The 22,093-nt window shown below is 63.0% G+C and overlaps 3 protein-coding genes across 9 annotated transcripts; 2 read left to right on the top strand and 1 right to left on the bottom strand.

The window, feature by feature from the left end:
• Window positions 1-22: 22 nt before the first annotated feature.
• RAD23A (RAD23 nucleotide excision repair protein A) lies at window positions 23-4,000 on the top strand. Its single transcript, XM_031614211.2, has 9 exons — window positions 23-204; window positions 315-476; window positions 1,157-1,341; window positions 1,726-1,781; window positions 2,136-2,263; window positions 2,358-2,433; window positions 2,715-2,845; window positions 2,916-3,071; window positions 3,572-4,000. Exons 1-9 carry the CDS (start codon window positions 133-135, stop codon window positions 3,683-3,685), a joined length of 1,080 nt encoding a protein of 359 aa, XP_031470071.1. The 5' UTR covers window positions 23-132; the 3' UTR covers window positions 3,686-4,000.
• GADD45GIP1 (GADD45G interacting protein 1) lies at window positions 4,001-5,333 on the bottom strand. Its single transcript, XM_031614212.2, has 2 exons — window positions 4,980-5,333; window positions 4,001-4,477 (listed from the first exon to the last, which is right to left on the bottom strand). The coding sequence occupies exons 1-2, from the start codon at window positions 5,297-5,299 to the stop codon at window positions 4,147-4,149; spliced, it is 651 nt and encodes a 216-aa protein (XP_031470072.1). The 5' UTR covers window positions 5,300-5,333; the 3' UTR covers window positions 4,001-4,146.
• NFIX (nuclear factor I X) lies at window positions 5,304-20,253 on the top strand. 7 transcript variants are annotated; one of them, XM_031614206.2, is made up of 10 exons: window positions 6,820-6,982; window positions 12,121-12,652; window positions 15,607-15,669; window positions 15,771-15,845; window positions 16,058-16,178; window positions 16,649-16,782; window positions 17,322-17,444; window positions 17,724-17,783; window positions 19,388-19,476; window positions 20,156-20,253. In XM_031614206.2, the coding sequence occupies exons 1-10, from the start codon at window positions 6,956-6,958 to the stop codon at window positions 20,168-20,170; spliced, it is 1,239 nt and encodes a 412-aa protein (XP_031470066.1). In that variant the 5' UTR covers window positions 6,820-6,955; the 3' UTR covers window positions 20,171-20,253. The 7 variants fall into 7 exon arrangements, with proteins under 7 accessions (XP_089984705.1, XP_031470069.1, XP_031470066.1 ...); XM_031614204.2 differs by having other exon boundaries at window positions 17,617-17,783; window positions 20,156-20,238; XM_090128579.1 differs by lacking the exons at window positions 6,820-6,982; window positions 20,156-20,253 and adding an exon at window positions 5,304-5,433 and having other exon boundaries at window positions 19,388-19,762.
• Window positions 20,254-22,093: the final 1,840 nt, after the last annotated feature.

Genomic DNA, 22,093 nt, shown 5'->3' on the forward strand with positions numbered 1-22,093 from the left:
GAGGGCGCCATTCGCGGTATGACGTAACTTCCGGTCGCGAATCACATGGCCGGAAGTAGCGGGGCGCGTAAGATGGCGGCGGCGTGAGTTGCATGTTGTGGAGCTGCCGGGAGCATTCGCCGCCGCCGCGCCATGGCGGTGACCGTGACGCTGAAAACGCTGCAGCAGCAAACGTTCAAAATCCGCATGGAGCCGCACGAGACGGTGAGGCCGGGCGACGTTCGGGGGGTTGCAAGGAGCCGGAGCGGGGCCCGGGGTTGGGCGGGGGGGCCTCGGGCGTTGGGGTGAACGGTGGTGCGGGCCCAACCCCCCAGGTGCGGGCGCTGAAGGAGAAGATCGAGGCGGAGAAGGGTAGTGACGCGTTCCCGGTGGCGGGTCAGAAGCTCATCTATGCCGGGAAGATTCTCAGTGATGACGTTCCCATCTGCGAGTACCGCATCGACGAGAAGAACTTCGTGGTCGTCATGGTGACCAAGGTGCGACCCCCGCCCTGCGCCCCTCAGCTCAGGATCACACAGAAACACCAATGAGATCATCCAGCCCAACCATTCACCATCACTGGTATCTCTCACTAAACCGTGTCCCTCAGCACAAAATCCAAACGTTCCTTGGACGCCTCCAGGGTCGATGTCTCCACCAGCTCCCTGGGCAGCCCATTGCAGCACCTGAACACTCTTTTGGAGCAGTAATATTTCCTAATGTCCAGCCTAAATCTGCTCTGGTGCAGCTTGAGGCCATTCCCTTTGGTCCAGTCACTGTTACATGAGAAAAGAGGCTGGCCCCCAGCTCACTACAACCTCTCTTGAGGTAGTTATAGAGAGCAATAAGGTCTCCCCTGAGCCTCCTCTTCTCCACACTGAGCAATCCCAGCTCCAGCCGCTGCTCATAAGGCCCCGTTGTGCTCAGACCCTTCACCAGCTTTGTTGCCCTTCTCTGAACCCGCTCCAGGGCCTCAGTGTCTTTCTTGCAGTGAGGGGCCCAAAACTGGACACAGTGCTGAGTACAGGGATACAATCACTTCCCTGTTCATGCTGTTTCTGATGCAAGCCAGGATGCCGTTGACCCTCTTGGCCACCTGGGCACACTGCTGGCTCATGTTCAGAATGAACACCTCTGTCCCATTTATCCACTCACTCCTCTACCTCCCCCCCTGCAGGCCAAGGCATCACTGGGCACCGCGGCGCCTGAACCTGCAGCCTCCACTGCTGCCACCTCAGAGCCCACCCCAACCCCAGGGCCCCCCCCTGCTGCTGACACCACCCCTGTCCCACCAGCTGCCCCCAGTGAGGAGCAGCCCCCCCAAGACCTCCCCCCACTCACCCTCACGGAGCCTACAACAGGGTAAGAGGAGGAAGGCTGTTGGGTTGTCATACGTTTTGGGGGAATATCTCTGTATGTTTGCTTGTATTAGTTGATGAGGTTTTGGGGATGGGGGGGCAAAGAGAAGAAAGAAAACAGGGTTGTGGAGATGGGGGGCATGGAAGAATTGAGTTCATCCACAGAGGGAATTTAGAAGAGACCTAAAAAAGATAAAAACCATAGGGAGATATAGAATGGGGCGGCAGTAAATGGTACTTGATGGGACCACAGGAGGAGGGGTGGAGTGGAGGTGTCACTGAGGGGTTTTTTTTGAAGGGGGGAGGATGGGTAGGAACTTGGGGGCTGCTGTACTGCCAGAGCTCTCACAAAGGACCTGGCTGCCATGTCTCTCTCTTGAATTTGCAGTTCTGCTCCCCCCCCACGTGGTGCGGGGCGCTCGGCCGACGCCGCCTCCACCCTCGGTGGGTGTTGGGCCACTGGGGTCACCAGGACTGGGGGAGGGTGTGGGATGGTGGGAGAGGGAGGTTGGAGGATGGAAAGGTTAAGGGTGGAGGGAGTGTGTGGGGTGGGGGGAAATATGGAGTGGGGGGAATTGGGGGGGGGGGGTTTGGGTGGGGACAGAAACACGGGGGTATCTTGGGAGGGGTTATGGGGGAGGCAAGTGGAGATTCTGCAGTGCAGGATGTGGGAAGACAGACGGGTTTTGGTGGAGCAGTGATGGTTTTGCTGAGCATGAGATGAAGCAGTTGTGAGGGAGGGGAAAGCTGTAGGTCTGGGCCCCCCCGTGGAGGCTGGCATTGACCTTCCCCTGGCAGTGACGGGCTCGGAGTACGAGACGATGCTGACAGAGATCATGTCGATGGGCTACGAGAGGGAGAGGGTGGTGGCTGCACTGCGTGCCAGCTACAACAATCCCCACCGTGCTGTTGAATACCTGCTGACGGTGAGAGTGATGCTGAGTTTGGGGGGGGGGAGCAGCAGGGAATAACCCCCAGGTGAGGGGAGAATCAGATCCCACTCACCCCTCTGTGCTGCAGGGCATCCCAGGGAGCCCTGAACCTGAGCGCCCACCTGTGCAGGAGAGTCGAGCCCCGGAGCAGCCACAGGTTGAAGGTCAGTAAGGTGGGGCCTCAGTGGGACCTGCCTTATGGGTAGGGCTGTGGGTGGACTGCAGCCCTGGGGGGCAAGTCCTTTGGGGGTTGGTACTTCCTGGTACTCAGTATAGCACCTTCTCCCCCCAAAGATGTGGCCTGGCACAGCCGCCCCCATTTGGTTCCAGTAGCTCATCTGGGGTGGGAGTGGCCCCTTTCTATGTGTGTCCCACTGGCTACACATCCCAGGGCATGGAAATTTGCTGTGGGGGTGTGGCTTGGATTGATCCCCTCCTTGCACAGGGGAGAACCCATTGGAGTTCCTGCGGGAGCAGCCCCAGTTCCAGAACATGCGACAGGTGATCCAGCAGAACCCAGCTCTGCTGCCTGCCCTGCTCCAGCAGCTGGGCCAGGAGAACCCACAGCTCCTGCAGGTACTTCTGGACCCCCCTCCCTCCCCCCAGCTCTGGTATGACCCCATCTCACCCCACCTGCCCCCTACAGCAAATCAGCCAGCACCAGGAGCAGTTCATCCAGATGCTGAACGAGCCTCTGGGGGAGCTGGGAGACCTGGAGGGGGAGATGGGGGCCATTGGGGACGAATCCCCCCAGATGAATTACATCCAAGTGACGCCTCAGGAAAAAGAAGCCATAGAAAGGGTAAGTGAGCCCCTATATGGGCATCTGCCACCTAACAGTCATCAGTAGGATCCAGAGTGAACAGAGAGATGAAAATTGTCTCTATCATTAAGGGACAGAATTAATTGCAGTTGTCATTATGTTTGAGGCAGGCTTCAAGATTCCAAAATTCACATGTTTTTTGTGAAGCTGTGGAGCCTGATGCTCTGATCTCAGCGCTGTTAACGCTCATGGAACAGGGGCTATAAGGTCCCTTGAAACCCAAGCCGTCTTGTTATTTTTAGGAATTATGCTGCATTTAGCATGGATTAACTGTTATCCAGTCATGATTAGTACCTGATCAGAATACTGAGATTTTGATATTAAAAAAAAAAAAATAGACATGCTTTTGAGAACTAGAACACATGCAAGGATCTGCTGGAACATCACCCCTCTGGTGAAAGAAGGGGAATCTGGCTGTGTTTGTTTGTCAGTAGGACCAGAGTGAACGATCCTTTCCTTCATCTCCTCTCTGCCCACAGTTGAAGGCACTGGGCTTCCCCGAGAGTTTGGTCATCCAGGCTTACTTTGCCTGTGAGAAGAACGAGAACCTGGCAGCCAACTTCCTGCTCAGCCAGAACTTTGATGATGATTGAGGGGCCCGGGGTGGATTCCTCCCACCCTGTGGGGGGACACAGGACTCCCCTTCCTCCCCCCTAGATTTCTGCCCTCAGGGGACATTGGGATGGGGCGGGGCCCAATGGGGCCCATCCTCACCCCCAGAGAGAGGGGCAGTGATGGCTGTGCACCCCCAGATCCTGCCTGCTGCCTTTCAGGCCGGGTGTGCTCTGGGTGGCCCCATCCCTGTTCCCTGACCCTCCTTTTTCCTCCCTGTTCCTCCTCACTTGGGAGGGCAGAACCATGGGACAAACCCAGCTTGGGAAGAGATTAAATGCAGAATTTTAAACCCATTGTGGTTTTAGTGTGTGTTTCCTGGGGGGAGGGGGGGGAATGGGTAGAGGGGCCGTGTCAGAGCAGTTCATGCTGAATACACGAGTCCCTTTCTAGAGTTTTAGGTGAGCAAACCATATCCCACCTTTGTTTTAGGGTGGTGGCTTTACTGGGGGTTCTCAGGAACCCCAGGGGGGGGTTGTGATGCAGCAGCAGCCTCAGCAGCAGCCAAAGCACTGCGGGTTGCTTCCTCGTGCTGTTGCCTCCGTTGCTTTTTCTCCTGGCGTCGCCGTTCCCGTTCTAAGTCTTGCATCAATGCCTGAACCCGGGGATCACCGGGCCGGGCCGGGGTCCCCAGACGTTCTGCAGCTTCTGCCAGCAGCCGCTGCCGCCGGGCCGCATCCTGCCGGCTCCGCTCCCTCATCTGCTCCTTTTCCAGCCGCCACGCTGCAATGCGTGCAGGCATGGCTGCCAGGCTGCGTGCCACCAACTGCTCCCTAAGGGACGGGGGTGTGTGTGAGATAAGAGGGGGGCAACGGGAACAAACAGCAAATAAACCCCACCCCCACCCTAAGCCCCCCTGTCCAGTGTCTATCTCAGGGCTCTACCCCACAAGGAGTTCCTTCATTTTACCCTCAGTCGCCCCCACCCCACATCCTCCCCTACCTTTGCTCCCCAAAGGTGTTCTGTTCTGGTGCTCCCCCCGATGGGGATCCTCACACCCCGGTGCCACCACTTGCTCCAAAAGCCTCCCCCCCACACACACCGGGGGTGGCGGTGGTAAGGTAAGGAGTGTGGAGTTCTGAGGGGGAACGGCGGGGGGGCTATGGGAAGGGGCGATTTCCTTAAGGAGCCTCATAGTGGGGGGGAGGGGGCTCAGAGCGGCTCCTGTCATTCAGGGCCCCCCACCCAAGAAGGGACTCCCATCCCAGTTGCGCCTCTCCCCAGTTTTTCACGGTGCCAATTCCCTTCACCCCGTTGCCCCCCCCCCCCCCCCACCTCTCCTCCCGCAGCCGCCGCTCTTCCCGCTCCTTCCGCTCCAGCGCCGCCTCCATCTCCTGCAGTGACGGGCACCACTCCCGTTCCTCCTCCTCCATCTCCCGCAACCGTTCGGGGCTGGGCCACAGCCGCTCCACCGCCACTCCCGAGGCCGCCCCGAGCCGCCCGAAATGCTTCGCCGCCTCGCGTTGATTCTCAGGGTCGGTGAGGGGCGGAGGCCCGAAGCGGAGCCGTAGAGGAGCCGCTCGGTAAAGCCGAACCGGGCCCGAGGCCCACGGAGCGCGGCCCAACCGCAAACACCACATTGTGACCGCCGCCATCTTGTGCGACGAGCGGAAGTGACGTCATGAAGAAAAAAAAGATGAGCGGAAGTGACGTTTGTATGGGAGGGAGATGGGCGGAAGTGGCGTTGAACGGAAGTGAGTGAAGGCGCGGGCGGAAGTGGAAAGAGGAGGTGACGTTTGGGGGAGAGGGGGGGCTGAAAAATAGGATGGGAGGGGGAAGGAGGGAAGAGGAGCGCGGGAGGTCCGGACGGGATGGGGGGGGTGGGAGTAAGGAGTGTGGAGTTCTGAGAAGGGGAAATGGCGGGGGGCTGCGGGAAGGGGTGGCTTCTTTAAGGAGCCTCATTAGAGCGGCTCCGGGCCCAACATAGGCCACTGTCAGCCACCCCCCCTTCCCCCCCCCCCGAGCCCTCCCAGAGGTGGTTGGGGGGGGCGGAGCAGCGCTGCCCTCCCCCGGGGGGGCCTAATGGCTTCCAGGCGGCGGCGGGCGGTGAAAAAGCGCCCCAACGCCGAGCCAAAATCCTCCGAAATTGTCCCAAAATCCTCTCCGTGGCCTCCGCCCCCCCCCGCGCTTACCCCCCCCTCCTTGCCCCAGCAGCCCCAGGTGTTGGAGGGATGGGGGAGGGGAGCTGGAACACCGCCCGCTTTTTGGGCCACTTTTGGCGGATTTTGGGGCTGCTGCGATTGGCCAGCTTTGTTCTCCCTATGACCGAACCCGGCGGGACCTTTGGGGGTCTCAAAGCTTCATTGGCGGCTCGGAGTGCCCGGGGTGGTGGGAGCAGGCGGTGCAGCCCGGCGTTTCGCTTAATGTCACACCTGACATCCCGGCGTGTCGCGATATATCGCAGCGTGTCGTGATGCGTCCTGGCTGTCACTGCGTGTCGTGCTGTCACCTCATGTCACCGCGTGTGCTCACAGCTCCCGTCCATCTGCCTCTCCATACAGCTGAAAGGAGGGGGATGGGGGGGCACCACCCCGTGTGTCCCCCTATGCTGGGGGTGCGCTCCATTCTGAGCTACTTTCTCCTCATTTTGGTGCGCGGTCCCCCCCCTGGGGGGGGGGGCTTTGTGCCCCCACGGGCAGCTCAGCGCCTCCGGCAGCGAAGGGGTGCGAGCAGCAGTGCCAGCATTGGCACCGCGCGGTGACAGATGGTGGAGGGACGTGGCTGCAGCCGGAATGACAGATGAGGTGCCGCCGCCGCCATCACCGCACTGCCGCTGGCACCGACACTGCCGCTGTGATGGCACTGTCGTGACACCGCCGCTGTCGGTGACATCCCCGTGGTGGCACCGAGATGCCGCTGTGATGCCGCTGCCGGCCGTCCCCACGGTGCCACCGCCGCTGCCGGGGTCCCCTAGCCATGTGGACCGCGGGGACACCGAGGGGACAAAGCCCCCCCGCGCTCCATTCATCCGCCAAGGGGGAGGGGCCAGGGCTTAGGGGGCGTGTCCACGCGGCGTGTAGGCGTGGTCGGGATGCTTTGCGGGCGGGGTCTGTCGGGTGTGGGCGGGGCCTGGTGGTTGTGGGCGTGGCTTAACGGTGGGCGTGGCCAACGCGGCGCTTCCCGGCGGCAAAAGTGCGGCGGGCGCCGAACTTCGGCCAAACTTTCCCCGCTCCGCCGCCCTCCCGGTTCCGGTCCTGGTCCCGGTGCCGGTTCCCTGCCCGCCATGCCCCGCCGCGGCTGACATCGCCGCCATGTACTCCCCGTATTGCCTCACCCAGGTACGGGCTGGGGGCGCGGGGCCGGTACCGGGCAAAGCGGGACCGGTACCGGGGCTGGGAGGGCGCCGGTACCGCGGGGCGGGGATTCGGCTGCGCGGCGCGGTACTGACTGCGGTCGTTCTAAGCGGGATGGGAGCGCTGGGGAACGACTTCGGTGCCGGATTGACGGCGGCGCCGTTCCAGCGCTCGGTACCGGCGGGGATCCCGCAGGTGGCCGAAGCTGCGGGGCGGTGGGGAACGGCGGTTGGGGGACGCCGGGACCTCGTGGGTGGGCACCGAGTGCCGTTCCGCGGCCGCCGTCCCGTTTGCAGCTCCGTTATCTCCGGTCCCGAGGGGCTGCGGTCGCTCCCGGGACGTCGCATCGCCAACGGGTGGAGCGGAGCGGCTCCGGTGCTGCCCGGTGGATGACGGAGCGCCCCGCGGTTCCGATTTCTTGCAGCGGTGTTTTTTTTTTGGGGGGGGGGGGGTCGGGATCGTAGCGGGGATTCCCAGACTTTTTTTATTTTTTGCGGGGAGGTGGGGGGGGCTCCGTCCGGAGGTGGGAGTGGAGTCAGAGGTGCCCCAATAGCAGGGGAGGGGTCCATAGGGCAGAGGGACACGCAGCGCTGGAGGGGTTCCAGGCTCGGTCCTGCGGAGAATACAAATCCCATTAATTACCCCCCATAATAACCCCAACCCGGGGCTGTCACTGCAGTGGGGGCTCCTCCAGCCACCCCCCTCCCCCCCAGTCTCCTGCACCCCCTATTTCCTGCAGCACATTCGGGGCTCACTTAGCTTTGCCCCCTCAACCCTCCCCCCCCCCCACACACCCTCCCTTCCCTTTGCCCTTTTCTCCCGCTTTTCGGGGCGGTTTTGGCGGCCGGTTTTGTCTGGGCCAGCAGCCAGAGGCGCTTCTCGCAGCTTCGGCGCCCGCCCCGCACACGCGTGTGCACGCGCCAGGAGCGCAGCATTGCACATGCGTGTGCCCCTGCCCACTGTGCTGCAGCAAGGGCACACCTGGGCATGGTTATTTGCACATCTGCAGTGCTGCGGCCCTGTGGCACGGCTTCATTTTCCCCCCTTGCACGCAAGCATTGCACGCTCATGTGTGCCCCTTGTACGTTTGTGAGCACCTGCACACGCGTGTGCGCCCATCTCTCCCATCCCTCTGGCTGTTTCTGGGCGGTTTTGGGGCCGTTCCATGGGGTTTTGGCATGGATTTTGGCACGTAAAGCAGCTGTTCCCGCCGGGCCCTGCTGGTTTACTGTGGGCACCCCAAGCTCGGCTCCCATCACTGCTTCTCAGTGAACCCACAGCTCTGGGAATGTGCCCTCGCCACCCCATAGCAGGGATGTGCCCCACGTGCCGCTCCTGTAGGGCAAATCCGGGCACTCTGTGCGCTGTTGTGGTACCACAGAGGTGGGCAAAGGGTGGTCCCTGTACTAAGCTGCTTTCTGCCCTCATGCAATGCGATACCAGCCCCCTCATGGGGCATTAAACCCACCTCATAGCCCGCTCTATGGGGCATTCTGCCCATCTCCCAGCATCCTATAGGGCTTGCAGCAGCGCTCTATGGGGCATCCTGCCTGCCTCGCAGCCCTCAGTAGGGTGAACGAGCACACGGCCAGACAAAACCAGGCAGCACAAAGTGCCCGTGGCCATTTTCTCTCCAAAACACAGGAGGAAATAGGAGCAGCACCCCCATACCCATCATCCTTCCCCCTCTGTACACCGAACCCTCCCTGCTCTGCCCAAACCCCTCAGCAGCTCTGTGCCCTGTGCTGCAGGGCATGGCAGCACTCATGGATGCACTTTATGTACCGGGTGTGCACACATATGTAACGGAGCAGTGTGCACATGTATGTAACGGAGCAGTGTGCACATGTATGTAACGGAGCAGTGTGCACACGTGGCAGCTGCGTGCTCTGCGTGTCCCGCAGTGCGTTCTGAAGTGTGTGCTCTCCACGTGCCCACATGTGATGACCTTAGGGACCCCCCCCAAGTACCCACGTGTGTCCCCGAGGCTCTGCCACACGTGTGTGCAAGCCCCACGCGTGCCCACGGCTGATGCAATCGCTGCTGGGAGGGCATTAGGGAGGCCCCCCCCCCTTCCCCCCGCCACGTGCGAGGTGCCCACAGTGGGGTGGGGGTGGTGGTAACACGCGTGGGCACGGGGCTGGGGGTGCTGTACGTGTGCTGCACTGTGTGCCAAGCTGTGTCCCCCCCACCCCCCCAAGCTGCAGGGCATCAATAATAGAGAAGCCCTCCGCCAGGCTTGGGGGGGTCGGGAAGCCCTGAATTATTGATGTGCCACAAAAAGCTTTCTTGGCCGCCGTAGTACCATGGGGCCCCCCCGGCCCGGGCTGGCAGGAGGCCATGGGGAGGGGATGGGGGGGGGAGTAGGCTCTAAGGTCCTGTGGTGCCAAACTGCATCCCCACATCCCCTCGAGCTGCTCTGGGCCCTCCACGTGGCTGCAGACGGGCGATGTCCCCGCGTCCCCTCCGTGGCCACCTGCAATCCTTGGACCCCCCTCCCTGTCCCCCTCCTGCCTCATCCATCCCTTTGGGCTACCCGAGCTTCCCCCAACCTCAGGGAAGAGCTGGGGAAGGGGTTTGGCAGCCCCCGAAGGAAGGGGCCGCAGGCAGGGGGGGATTTTTGGCTGCTTTTTGGGTTATTTTCTCTCGCGGAGAAGCTGAGGGGCCGAGGGGGGGAGGCTGCTGGCAGCGGTGCACGAAGGCGGGCGCAGCACGGGGTTGAAAAAGGGGGGGGGGGGCTGCGATTTTTTTTTTTTTGTCTTTTTTTTTTTAATCCTTTCTCGTTTTTTATTGAATTTAATTTTATTTTCTGCCCCCCACCCGCCCCCCCCCCCCATCTCCCTGTTTTTTTGGCTGTATCTCCTCCTCCCCCTCCGCCGCAGCCGGGCGCTGGCGCTTTGCCGGGTTCTTACAGCTGCGGACGCGGCAACGTGGCTTCGCCCAAAGACTGCAGCTCAATGCGGGGCCTCGCAGCCAATTGCAACCAAGCTGCACCCCAAAGGAGACCCCAGCATAAGGGGGGACCCCTAGACCATTCCCATCGTTGTCACTGCTGGGCGAGAGGGCGCAGGCGTGCGGGTGGAACCGGCTGGGAAGCTCCAGATCCTTCCATGGCACCGCGGCCACCTGGCACGGCCCCAGCGCGCAGGAGGGGACACGGAGCTGTCGGTGCAGCCCCGAATCAAAGCCAGCTCCGAAACCAGGCGGCCACGGGGGTCCCAGGATCGAGGATCTGGGTCGTTCCGTGCCCCCCTCAATGCCGTCCTCGTGGTCGTGGTGAGGAGGGGATGGCATGGAGATGGGCAGGATTGGGATGGCAGCAGCCAAGGGGGGATGGAGGTGGCAGGGAGGGGTCCGTAAATCCCAGCCACACCTTTGTGCTGATGCAGCCCAACTGCTGTCACCGCCCCGAGAGGGCTAAGGGACCCGGCTGGCCCCTCCGTGTCCCCCCCTACAAGAGAGCGAAAGGACCCGGCTGGCCCTTCTTCGTGTCCCCCACGGTGCTGATTTGGAGCTTTTTGCCAAGAAAAAAATAAATAAATAAAGAAGAGGGGGAAAAGAGGCTGGATAGCGTGCCCCCCCCCCCCCCCCCCCGAAGCCCCATGCTTTTTTGGGGTGAAAGCCGTCGGTTTTGGGTCGGTTGCCTCCCCCCCCCCCCTCCAGCCCAGCTCCCGTAACTCCCAAATTTGTTGCTTTTTTTTTTCCCCTTCGCACAGAGGGAATTAATTACGGCGGGGGGGTGGGGTTGAGGGGGGGGGCTTTGGCTCCGAGCGCTGCGCGGGGATTTGAGGGCAGAATTGGAGCTTTTGGGCCGTTCCGCACCGCCGCGCGCTGGGGCCGCTCCGGGGTTGGGGAAAGCAGCCAAAATCCGGGTTTTTTCCCCCTTAAAAAAAAAAAAAAAAAAAAAAAAAAAAGGGCGTGCCGAAAGGGCGCGGGACCGTTTGGAAGGGGGGGGGGGGACCCCGCGTCCTCACGCGACCCCCACCCTCAAAAAGTGCGGGGTCTGCCGTCCCCTCCTCACACAGCGTGGCTTCGGCTCCGCACGCGGAGTTTCCCGGCTCCGCCCGGTCCCGTCCCGTCCCCGAACTCCTCGATCCGCCCCCCCCCCAACTTCCATCCATCCCCAAACCCCCCCCCAGCACCTCTCACCGGTCCCTCCTCCCCCCCCCTCGGCTCAACCAATGAGGAAGCAGCTCCCCCCGCGCGCTGAGCTCTCATTGGTCGAAGCCGCGCCGGTCCCGGTGCCAAAAGGGGCCGCGGCGGCTCCGCGCGCTCCGCGCCCGGCGGCGGTGCGGGGCTGCGTTGGGGCTCTCCGGTGCGTGCGGCTCCGTGCCCCGTGCCCGGCCCCTAACCCTCCCCCCCCATTTCCCACCCCCTGGGTCGGTGCCTGCCAGCCGCCGACTCTCCCTTCTCCTCCGGTAACCGGGGACGCTCCGGTGCCCGCCCCGTTCCTCCGTTAACTTCTTCTTCTCGGTGGTCCCACCTCCCACCCCACCCCTCCCAGGGCTGTTCCGCCCATTCCCGTCCCCGGTTATTGTCCCTCTCCTTCCCGGTTCTGCCCCGCCGGGGCTCGACTGGCAGCTGCCCACAGCCGGGATGCGCCGCAATGGTACGGATGGGGACAGGGATGGTGGCACCGGGGACGGGGACCGGGTGCTGGTGGCACTGGGAGCACGGACACGGTATGGGAACGGTGGAACTGGTGATGGGAATGGGGATAGGGGTGGGAATAGGGATCAGCAGAACTGGGAACGGGGACAGTGAGTGGTGGCAGCGGGAGCAAACAGCGAGAATGGGGATGGTGATTGGCAGCACCAGGAAAATGGAGATGGTGACCGGGGGTGCTGAGCAAGGATGGCATCTGAGATGAAGAGCAGAGATGGGAGAGAGGTGGCAATGCTGGGGATTGGGTTGAGCAGCTCCTCAGGGATGTCCCTGTGATCCCAGGGCTGGGCACGAGGCCTGAGCAGGGCTGGGATGAGGCTGAGCTGCAGTGTCTGTGTGTCTGTGCTGTCCCTGGGGATGGGGATGCAGCGGGGCCGTGGTGACACCGGGGCTGTTCCCGGAGCTGAGTGGAGCTGCTGGGACCATTCACCCTTCTAACACCGTTCCCCTCCCTGCAGGATGAGTTCCACCCCTTCATCGAGGCACTGCTGCCCCACGTTCGGGCTTTTTCCTACACCTGGTTCAACCTGCAGGCCCGTAAACGCAAGTACTTCAAGAAGCACGAGAAGAGGATGTCGAAGGAGGAGGAACGCGCCGTCAAGGACGAGCTGCTGGGCGAGAAGCCCGAGGTCAAGCAGAAATGGGCCTCACGCCTCCTGGCCAAGCTACGCAAGGACATCCGGCCCGAGTGCCGCGAGGACTTCGTGCTCTCCGTCACTGGCAAGAAGGCGCCTTGCTGCGTCCTCTCCAACCCCGACCAGAAGGGGAAGATTCGCCGTATCGACTGCCTGCGCCAGGCTGACAAGGTGTGGAGGCTGGACCTGGTGATGGTCATCCTGTTCAAGGGCGTCCCGTTGGAGAGCACCGACGGCGAGCGCCTGGCCAAGGCCCCGCAGTGCGCCAGCCCCGGGCTCTGCGTGCAGCCCCATCACATCGGAGTCACCATCAAGGAGCTCGATCTCTACTTGGCCTTCTTTGTGCAGGCGCCTGGTGAGTGGGGGGCTCTGGGGGCTGGCTGTGCTGGGAGCCCCACGCGGCGCCTGGTTGGGCTGCAGGTAGCCAACGACATCCCGGCAGCTCCCGGTTCCGTCCCTTTTCCCCTCCTCGAGTGCTCAGCGATGGCTGTGCTGCTGCCACGCAGCCTCGGGGTTGGCCGTGGGGGCCTTAAGAGGGTCCCTGTCCCTGCAGCCCCCTCCCTGTGCCCATGCAGAGCTGGGGCTGCGGCCCCCAAGCTCTTCACACAAAGCGGCACCGCGTGCCAAAGTGCGTGCGGCGTGCCGAGCCGTGCCGAGCACGGTGCCAGAGCGGGCATGGGGCTGAGCTGTGCACCAATGTGAGGTGTTTGCCCTGCTGAGCTCTCTGCTGAGCTGCTTCGTGCACTGTGCTAATCCGTGCACTCATCTGAGCTGTGTGCTGTGCACCGATCCGGGTTGTGCACCATACTGAGCTCAGTGCCATGGACCAATCCGTGAACCGTGCGCCATGCCAAGCTGTGCACTATGTTGAACCAAGTGCTGCTGAGCACCATGCCCTGAGCTGAGCACCATGCCCTGACTGAGCACCGTGTTGAATCAAGTGCGGCTGAGCATCGTGCCCTGAGCTGAGCACTGTATTGAACCAAGCACTGCTCTGCACTGTGCCCTGAGCTGAGCACCGTGCCCTGAACTGAGCATTGCTGTGCACTGTGCCAAGCTGAGCACCATGCTCTGAGCTGAGCACCGTGTTGAACCAAGTGCTGCTGTGCACTGTGCTGAGCACTGTGACCTGAACTGAGCACCATGCCCTGAGCTGAGCACTATGCTGAGCTGAGCACTGTGTTGAACCAAGCACTGCTGTGCCCTGTGCTGAACACCGTGTTGAACCAAGCACTGCTGTGCGGTGCTGAGCTGAGCACCGTGCCCTGAGCTGAGCCGTGCCAGACTTGCGTGCCACACAGGTGCCTTTGTCTCTGGAGTGCAGAGGACATGTGTGTGTGAGGGGCACATGGGCACAGCCCCCACACGTGTGCTTGCGTGGCAGGATTCTGCCGCGCTCCCTGCCTGGACACCTGTATCCTGCTGCCTGGGGGGGTGGGAGGTCAGAGTTTTGGGGCTGGAATGAATAATTTGGGGTCACTGTTGGTGCTTCACACTGGCTTCTCCTGTGCTTCAGGAGGGGAGTGTGAATGGTTTGTGCCCCACCCCCCTGTGCAGGGCTTCCCCCCCACCGTACCCAAATCTACTCACCAAAGTGGGGCTTGTCCCTGGGGAGGGAATCCCTGCGCTCCCCCCCCCGCTCTGGGCAAGGCCAGGGAAATCTGAAAGCCCCGAAAGCGCAGCTCCTGCCCAGCGCCGCCAAAATGGCCCCGGTTGGCACCGTGCCCCCGTGCGCTGCATGAGGCCCTGTGCACAGCCCTGGCCTCCCCCTCCCCCGGAACCCCCCCCCCAACCCCCTCTATTATCCCCCTCCTTTGCTGGGGGCCCTTTGGCTCCTATAGGCCCTGGTTGGGGGGGGGGGGGGCGCGGTGCCAACCCCCTCCCCATGTAAGATGGCAGCGCCTGTTGGCACCCGAAACGCTCTGCGGCACCGCAGTTCTGTGGCCGGGACCCCTGCCGTGTGATGGGAGCCCACCCTAAACCATACAGCAGGTCCTCACCCCAAATAACACCCCTGTACCACAGTGCCCCTCCCAAGCCGTGGTGCCCCCCCCATCCCCTGTGCCTACCTGTCTGCTCCCAGGACTCCTAGATTCCAGCAGCTCAGCACTTCAGAGAACTGGGCATATGCTTGCCCCCAATCCCCCCACCAAGGGGCTCTGGCCTCACACTGAGGGGGGTCCAAATATTCCAGGATTTGGTCTGGGGGAGGTGTGAGTGTGGTTCCGGGGGTGCAAGTGGACTCGTAGCTCCTGGGGGATGGGGGTCTCTGCATGAGTGCTGTGTGCGCAGTCACTGCTGTGCTTCCCAACCTCCCCCCCCCAACCCCCCCAGTGCAGCTGAGTCTGAGGGACGCAGGTGTGCATGGGGTGGGGGGGGGCAATCCCTCTGAGGGGGCCTGGGGTGCAGCTGCCCCACAGCACCTGGACCCCATGCTGGGGATGGGGAGCCCTGGAGGGGACGCTGAGACCCACGGAGGTTGTGGGGAGGGGTTAAGTCGCTGAGGCCAGGGGATGGGAACACAGCTGTGTGTGTGGCACGCGTCCGCCACGTGTCCCCTTGCACAGAGGTCACAACCTGGCGGGCACCCTGCTGACCTCTGACCCCACGGGGGATGTGGCTGAAGGGGGTGGGGTGGGGTCCTATCCTTCTGCCTTCCCTCTTCTGTTTGGTACCCTGGTATCTGAGATAGGGTGGGATTGAAGTTGGAAGGGGGCTGAGAGCTTGGATTTGGGGGAGGGGGGGATCCCATAATGGTGGGGGATGGGGGGGACCCTGGTGTGCAGGGGGGACACCCTACTGTGGGGGTGGAGGTGCAAGGGGGGGGACCCAACTCCCCCGCCCAGCACAGACAATGGCCGCTTTGTTGGTGCTGCCCGCTGGCGGGGGGCCAGCACATTCCTGGCCCCCAGCCCAGCCCCACAGTGGCCTCCAGCCCCCCCCCCCCAGCCTGGCCCAGCCCCTGCCAGCCCTACAGCCCTGCCTGGCTTCCTGAGCACCCCCTATCTGCTGGGTCCCCCATCAGCAGCCTGAGGGGTTCCCAGGCTCTTTGAGGGGCGGGGGGTTAGAGGAGGCACCCTTGGGGGGCAAATGATGGGGTACTGTATATATGGGAGGTCCCTGGGGTGAGGGAGAGGCACAGATGAGGTCACAGCGGATGTTCACCTCAGGTGACCCCATGGGAATGTGGCTGGTGGGGACATGGATGTCACACGGGGGTGTCACAGCTGTCTAGGGGGGCACACAGGGACAGCAGGGGCCTGGGGCAGTCTAGTGGGGGTGTGGTTCTGACCTCTCTCTCTCCTACAGACTCCGGACAATCTGACAGCTCTAACCCCCAGGGCGATGCAGACATCAAACCTCTGCCCAACGGTGAGTGCCAGTGCCACCCCCACCCCCCCAGCTCCTTCTGTCACCCCCATCCCCATGGTTTTCCCACCCCGTGTCCCAGCGTTCCCTTTTCCTTTCCTCAGGGCATCTGAGCTTCCAGGACTGCTTCGTGACGTCAGGTGTCTGGAACGTGACGGAGCTGGTGAGGGTGTCCCAGAGTAAGTAGGAACTTGATGGGGGACACAGAAAGGGGGAACATAAATGGGCATGGGATGATGGAGGGGGATCGGAGGAAAGTGGGGATGGAGGGACGCAAAGGAGGTGGGGATGGAGGGGTGGCACAAAGAGGCCCCCATGTGGGACCTGTGCCACCCCCCACCCCGCCATGCACGTTGTCCCCAAGTCTCCCCACCTCCCCCATGTCCCCCAGCCCCTGTGGCTACGGCGTCAGGCCCCAACTTCTCGCTGGCTGACCTGGAGAGCCCGGGGGGTTACTACAACATCAGCCCCGTCACCCTCGGCCGCCGGCCTCTGGGGCCCCCCACTGCCAGGTACCCCTGTAACTCTTCCCCAGGACCCCCCTCCTCCCCCAAAACCCCCATAGGACATTCTTAAGCCCCCCAGAGCCCCCAGCACCACCCCTGGGACCCTCATAACCTCCTCCAGGGCCCCCAGTACTCTCCCAGAATCCCAATACTCCTCCCCCAGGGCCCCCCAGTACTCACCCAGGATCCCTGTAACAACCCCATAGCTTCTAGCACACCTCCCTCTAGGCCCCCCAGTAACTCCATGAGGACCCCTACAACACACTTAGGTCCACTCCTTAGTGACACCCCATAATTTTCCCCTGTTCCCCCCCCCCCCCCAGATCCCATGCACATTCCCATTGTCCCCACACATCCCAGTGTTCCCGTGCCCCCAGTTGGTGAGTGGATGACCTTGCTACAGTGGGTGTCACCCACCCCTGTCCCAGGGGGGTGACATCCCTTGTCCCATGGGGGTGACACTGCTGTCCCTTCAGCGGCCCAAAGCGTCCCAAGGCTCTGGACGAGGGGGATCTGGAGGGTCCTGGGGATGATGTCTTCTACCCTGGGCCAGGAAGGTCCCCAGCCCCTGGCAGCAGCCAAGGGCCCTGGGGGGGGGACGTGGACACCGGTGAGTGATTTGTGGGGATGTTGGGGAAACATGATGGGGGGGAGTAGGGATTATAGGGGGGTGGGCTACAAGAGGGGGAAGGTTTGAGGGGAGAAGTCTGTGCCATGCAGGAGCCCGAGGAGAGATGCTGTCAAGGTGGTCATTGCCACGGAGGGGCCCAAAGGGAAACACTGAGAGGGGTCTGTGTTACAGAAGGGTCCAAAGGGAGGTACTGAGAGGAGTCCGTGCCATGGAGGATGCCAAAGAGAAACACTGAGGGGGGTCTGTGCCGTGGAGGGGCCCAAAGATAGACACTGAGGGGGATCTGTGCCGTGGAGGGGTCCAAAGGAAAACACTGAGGGGGGTCTGTGCCGTGGAGGGTCTCAAAGGGAAACACTGAGGGGGGTCTGTGCCATGGAGGCGTCCAAGGGCACCAGACCCTCCTGCACCAGCATGCAGGAGGGGGTGCAGTTTGCAGGGGGATGGGGAGTATCCCAATGGGGTGTGGACACCTCTGTGGTCCGGAGCAGCCCCTCACAATCCCCACCTCTCCCCCCCAGGCCCAGCCACGCTGAAGAAATCGGGGAAGTTGGATTTCTGCAGCGCACTGTCAGGGCACGGCGCCAGCCCCCGCATGGCCTTCGGCCACCACCCACTGCCCGTCCTGGCCGGCGTCCGCCCCGGTGAGCCCATTGGGACCCCCCCCCCTCAAATCCCCCTATCCGCCCAGCATCCTCATCTTCCTCACCCTTTGGGACCTGTCTGGTTTGGGGAGGGGGTCGGGGTGGAGAAATCCTATGGGTGGGATCGGTTTGGAGGTGATGGGGGGGCCCTGAGCACTGAGGGTCCCTGCAGGCAGCCCGCGGGCCACAGCCTCGGCGCTGCACTTCCCGTCGGGCTCCCTCCTGCCCCAGTCGGGGCCGTACTTCGCCCACCCCACCATCCGCTACCACCACGGGCAGGATTCGCTCAAGGACTTCGTGCAGTTCGTCTGCGCCGACGGCGCCGCGCAGGGCCCCCAGGTGGGCGGGGCGAGGGGGGCGGGACCATTGTATGCAAATAAGGGGGAGGAGGGGGTGTGGTCGGTATGTAAATGAGAGCTGGGAGGAGCGTTCTGGATGCGAAGCTGTGCGGGGATGGGGGGGCTGTATGCAAAGCAAGTGGGCGTGGTCTGAACGTAAATGATGGGCGGGGCTTGTAGCATTGGAGGCGTGGTCTGTACGCAAATAAGGAAACAGGCGGGGCTGGGGGAAAGGTGCTGGGAGGTGGCAGCTTGTATTGAAATGAGGCAGGAAGGAGGCGGGGCAACGCAGGGGCTGCCCTGGGGCCACACCTGTGTGCAAATGAGAGCCCAGCAGTCTTGCTGGCTGCAGTGATGAAGACAGCTGTTCCCTCCCCCCCCCAAAACCGGGGTCACCCTCCCCATTGGGTTTGGGGACCCCATGCCACATGCAGCACTCCCCCCCCTCGATGCCACCCCATGTCCCCGGTGCCGCCCTTTGTCCCTGCGTGCCACCCCCAGGGTGCCCGTCACCGTGTTCTCGTTGCAGCCGTGTGGGGCACAGGGCCGGGCTGGGGGGTCTGCAGGGGCTCCCCTGGCCCGGCCCCTGCCCCTGCCCCCGCCGGAGCCCAAAGCCCCCAACGCCCCCCAGGGCGGAGCGCCCGCGGCACCCCGTAAGTCCCGGCACCAGCGTCCCCACTGAGCCCCACTGTGCCCCACTGCACCCACAGCCGGGATCCGGGCCATGGGGATGGGGCAGAGAAGGGATGAGTAAGGGGAGGGGAGACGCAGGGTGTTGGGGCAAGGGAGGCAGAGATAGGGTATGATGGAGAATAGGATGCAAGGTGGGGAGTGTAGGGGTGAGGATGGGGTGCAAAAGAGTGATGGGATGTGAGGGAATGGGGTGTGGGGTGAAGGGAGGGTTGTGGGAAGAATGAAAGTGTGAGACTGGGGGCAAGGATGGGGCATGAGAGAGGCAACGGTGGGGCATGGGGTGTGAGCAGCAATGGGGGGGGAACTTATGGGGTTCGGGGTGTGTGGTTATGAGGTGCAGGAGAGAGCACTTTGGGGGCATGGGAGGGCAGTTTTGGAGCATAGGGTTGCAGGGGAGTGGTTGTAGGGCACGGGGCAAGCTGTAGGGCACGGTAGGGGGTGCAAGGGTGCCGCAATGGAGTGCAGTGGGGTGCAGGTGCCGGGCAGGGACCCCCCGGGTGCCGGGGGCACAAGTGGCAGCGGTGACCTGGCAGTGGCACAGACAGACTGAGGGCAGCACCGGTGACATGGGTGGCACCAAGGTGACCCCAGGAAGGCTGGGGGGGGGGGGCTGTGGGGACAGGAGGTGACAGGAGGTGTGACAGGGTGGCCCCCCCTGGCCCGGCTGCCCGTGCTTCATCACCTCCTCTCCATCCTCATCGCCGTCCCTGGGCACGTCCTCGCCCCCCCGCCCCCCATTGCCAGTTTTATTTTTTCCTTCCATTATTCCTCTCCTTTTTGCCCTATTTCCAAAAGCTGGGTGGGGAGGGGTGGGGAAGGGTGGGGGGAAGCCCCACAGGTAAGTATGGATGTTGGGTTGTGGGAGGGGGGTTCCATACTCAGATCCCCCCCCTCACCCCACTGTCCTCGCAGCATTCACAGCGCCCGGCTCCGCCGCTACCCCCCGCTTTGTCGGCCTCGGACCCCGCGACAGCAACTTTCTGAGCCTGCCCCAGCAGCAGGTATGGAAACCCCCATACAGAGAGCCTCAGGAGCCCCCCAGGACCCCACAGGACCTTTCTGGTCCCTTCTTACGGAGTTCTCAGGGCCACCTCTGGCCCCTACCTCCCCTATTCCACGCTAATTAGGGTCCTTAATGAGCCTTAGGCCTTCATCCCCAGCACAGTTTTGTTGCCGTGGGCAACAAGCCATGACGTCACTTCCGGCATAGGGAACAATAGGGGGCTTGGCCTGTCGTCACCATAGCAACGCCCCACCCTCACACTGCGGGCTCCCCCCCCCCCCCCCCCCCCCACGGTGGGGCCCCTATTGGCCCCCGGACACCCGTGGCACGACGCCCGATTGGCTGCCTGCCCCGCGGTGCGTACGGCTGATTGGCTGGCAGCAGAGGAGGTGATAGAGCCGGCCCCGAGCCAATGGGAAGGGGGGGGGGGGAAGGGGGTGCTACGGGAGGGCGGTGCCTGATTGGCTGGCAGCTGGCGGCACTTGGCAGGCTTCGGGCTCTGCGGCGGGATGGCGCACGGTGATTGGCCGAGCGCGATGGTGCGGTGGTGAAGCAGCCAATGGGAGGCCGCGGCGGCGGTGGGTGGGGTTTGGAGCGGGCACGTGGGGGATGTGTGGGGTGGGGGTTTGGGGGGGGGGGGTCCCGGTTGTGATGCCCCTCCCCCCCAACTCTCCCAGTCGTGGTTCCTCTGACGGAGCCCCCGAAGAGGATTTCAGCGCCTGGCCGAAAACACGGAAGAAAAAAAAAAAAAGCAAAAAAAAAAAAAAAGCTGCACTTGCCCCCCCCCCCCCCCCCAAAATAGGCTGCCCCCTCAAACCGTTCAACACTTCCCCTCCCTTCTCTCTCCCCTCCTCTCCGCCCCCCCCCCCCCCCCCCCGGACGTGGACGAGGCTTCAGCCTCTCTGAATCACCCCCCCCCCCTTTCCCACTCCCCCGGCAAGGACAGGGTTAACCCGGGGTCACCCCTACCCGCCCCCCCCCCCCCCCCCCATACACACGGGGGTTGGGCCCCCCCACCTTTTTTTTTTTTTAATTTGGGGGGGGGGGGGTTGAGCCCCACCAGCCACGCCCATGCACATCATGTGACCCCCATGTGTGTGTCATGTGACATGCGTGTGGCGCCCCCTCCCCCCCTCCTTTTCCCCCACACGTGTGTGCCCCCACCACCAGCACCGCCCCCCCCTCACTGCACACGCGTGTGCCCCCCCTTGCTGCAGGCCAGCGAGAGGGGTCAGGGGGCCCCCCCTTTCTCCCCCCCCACTTCCTGGCCCCCTTCCCCCCCATTTTTTTAATTAAGTGCAATTACCCCCGGGCAAGGCCCCCCCCCCCCACAAACGCATTTTGGGGTCAAACTCCCACCTTTTGGGGTCAAACCCCGCCCCCCCATCCCGGGTTTAGGGTCAAACCCCCCGTGTTGGGTCAGCCTCTTCCCTCCTCCCTGCCCCTCCAATGGAACCCCTCCCTCCCCTTTGGAGTCCAACCTCTCATTTTAGGGTCAGCCCCCCCTTCCCCCCTTTATCGGGGGAAGCTGCCTCCACTTTATTGTCCCCCCCCCATCACTTTGCTGCGTTTTGGGGTCACCGAGCTGGGTTGGGGGGTGGGGACTGGGGGGGGAACTTTTCCCAATCCAGATGAATGGGGGAGCGGGGAGCAATTTGGGGGCATTTTGCTCATTTTTGGGTCTTTCCCGCACCTTCAGCTGATTTCTGCGGGGGGGTTGGGGAGGTTAGGAGTGAGGGAGGGGCACCAACCGCCTCATCTTTTGGGGGGGGGCTCCGAGGGACCAATCCTGCTCCTGCACCCCCCACCCCGTGTGCCTTTCCCCACAGTCTGGTGATGCCCCCCCCACCCCCGCAGACACGCAATTTTTGCCCCTCCCGCATTTTTCGGACTCCCCCCAACACACACCCCCTACAGCCCCCCCCCCCCCACAATTTTTGGGGTCCTCCCTATCTTGGGGTCCCCCACCAGGAGACCCCCACCAGCATTGGGCCCCCAACTTTTGGGGACTCCCCCCCCCCCCCCCAAATCCCACACCAGCAATGTACTCCTCCCTCTCGATTAAGCCCCCCCCTACCCTCCCCAAGTTTGGGGGATCCCCATTTTTGGGACACTCCCTCCTTTCCCCCTCCCTGCAGCCCTGTGGGAGGGGCTGTGATTATTTTTTGGGGAGGGCGGAAGGGGGATGGTCACTTTTTGCCCCCCCCCTCCACAAACTCACATCGGCGTTGCACATTTAGGGACCCCCCAAAAACCGTCCCCCTCCCTCTTTCCCCCCTTCCCCCCCGCCCTGCACGTGGCAATGATGTCATCATTTCCCCTTTGGATTGGATCAGCCCTTCCCCCCCCCAAAAAAAAACGCGCCGCCCCCCCCTCCCCCCCCCCCCCCCCCGCCCCCTCGAGAACGAAAAGGAGGAAAAAATCCGCGGAAAAGGGGCAAAAAACACACACAAAAAAATGGAAATAAAGTGTTGTACCCGTGCTGAACCTGTCGGTTTGGGGGGGTGGCCGGGGTGGGCCCCGGGGTGGGCCGGGTGCTGTGATGCTGTCCCCCTGGCAGCGGTGTGATGGGGTACCAGGAGAGGAGTTATAGGGCGGGGGGTCCTGGGGGGAAT

The sequence above is a fragment of the Phasianus colchicus genome, chromosome 34 (genome assembly GCF_987193195.1).
Source record: "Phasianus colchicus chromosome 34, bPhaCol1.hap1.1, whole genome shotgun sequence".
NCBI lineage: Eukaryota > Metazoa > Chordata > Aves > Galliformes > Phasianidae > Phasianus > Phasianus colchicus.

Excerpts from the sequence above, each read along its gene's own strand:
- RAD23A (XM_031614211.2), top strand. The coding sequence starts at position 133 with ATGGCGGTGACCGTGACGCTGAAAACGCTGCAGCAGCAAACGTTCAAA. Across the intron at positions 1,342-1,725 it reads CTCACGGAGCCTACAACAGG|TTCTGCTCCCCCCCCACGTG; the intron begins GTAAGAGGAGGA and ends TTGAATTTGCAG. Across the intron at positions 2,434-2,714 it reads GGAGCAGCCACAGGTTGAAG|GGGAGAACCCATTGGAGTTC; the intron begins GTCAGTAAGGTG and ends CTCCTTGCACAG.
- GADD45GIP1 (XM_031614212.2), bottom strand. The coding sequence starts at position 5,299 with ATGGCGGCGGTCACAATGTGGTGTTTGCGGTTGGGCCGCGCTCCGTGG. Across the intron at positions 4,478-4,979 it reads CGGCGGCTGCGGGAGGAGAG|GGAGCAGTTGGTGGCACGCA; the intron begins GTGGGGGGGGGG and ends CCCGTCCCTTAG.
- NFIX (XM_031614209.2), top strand. The coding sequence starts at position 6,956 with ATGTACTCCCCGTATTGCCTCACCCAG. Across the intron at positions 6,983-12,120 it reads CCCCGTATTGCCTCACCCAG|GATGAGTTCCACCCCTTCAT; the intron begins GTACGGGCTGGG and ends CCCTCCCTGCAG. Across the intron at positions 16,179-16,648 it reads CTGGGGCCCCCCACTGCCAG|CGGCCCAAAGCGTCCCAAGG; the intron begins GTACCCCTGTAA and ends CTGTCCCTTCAG.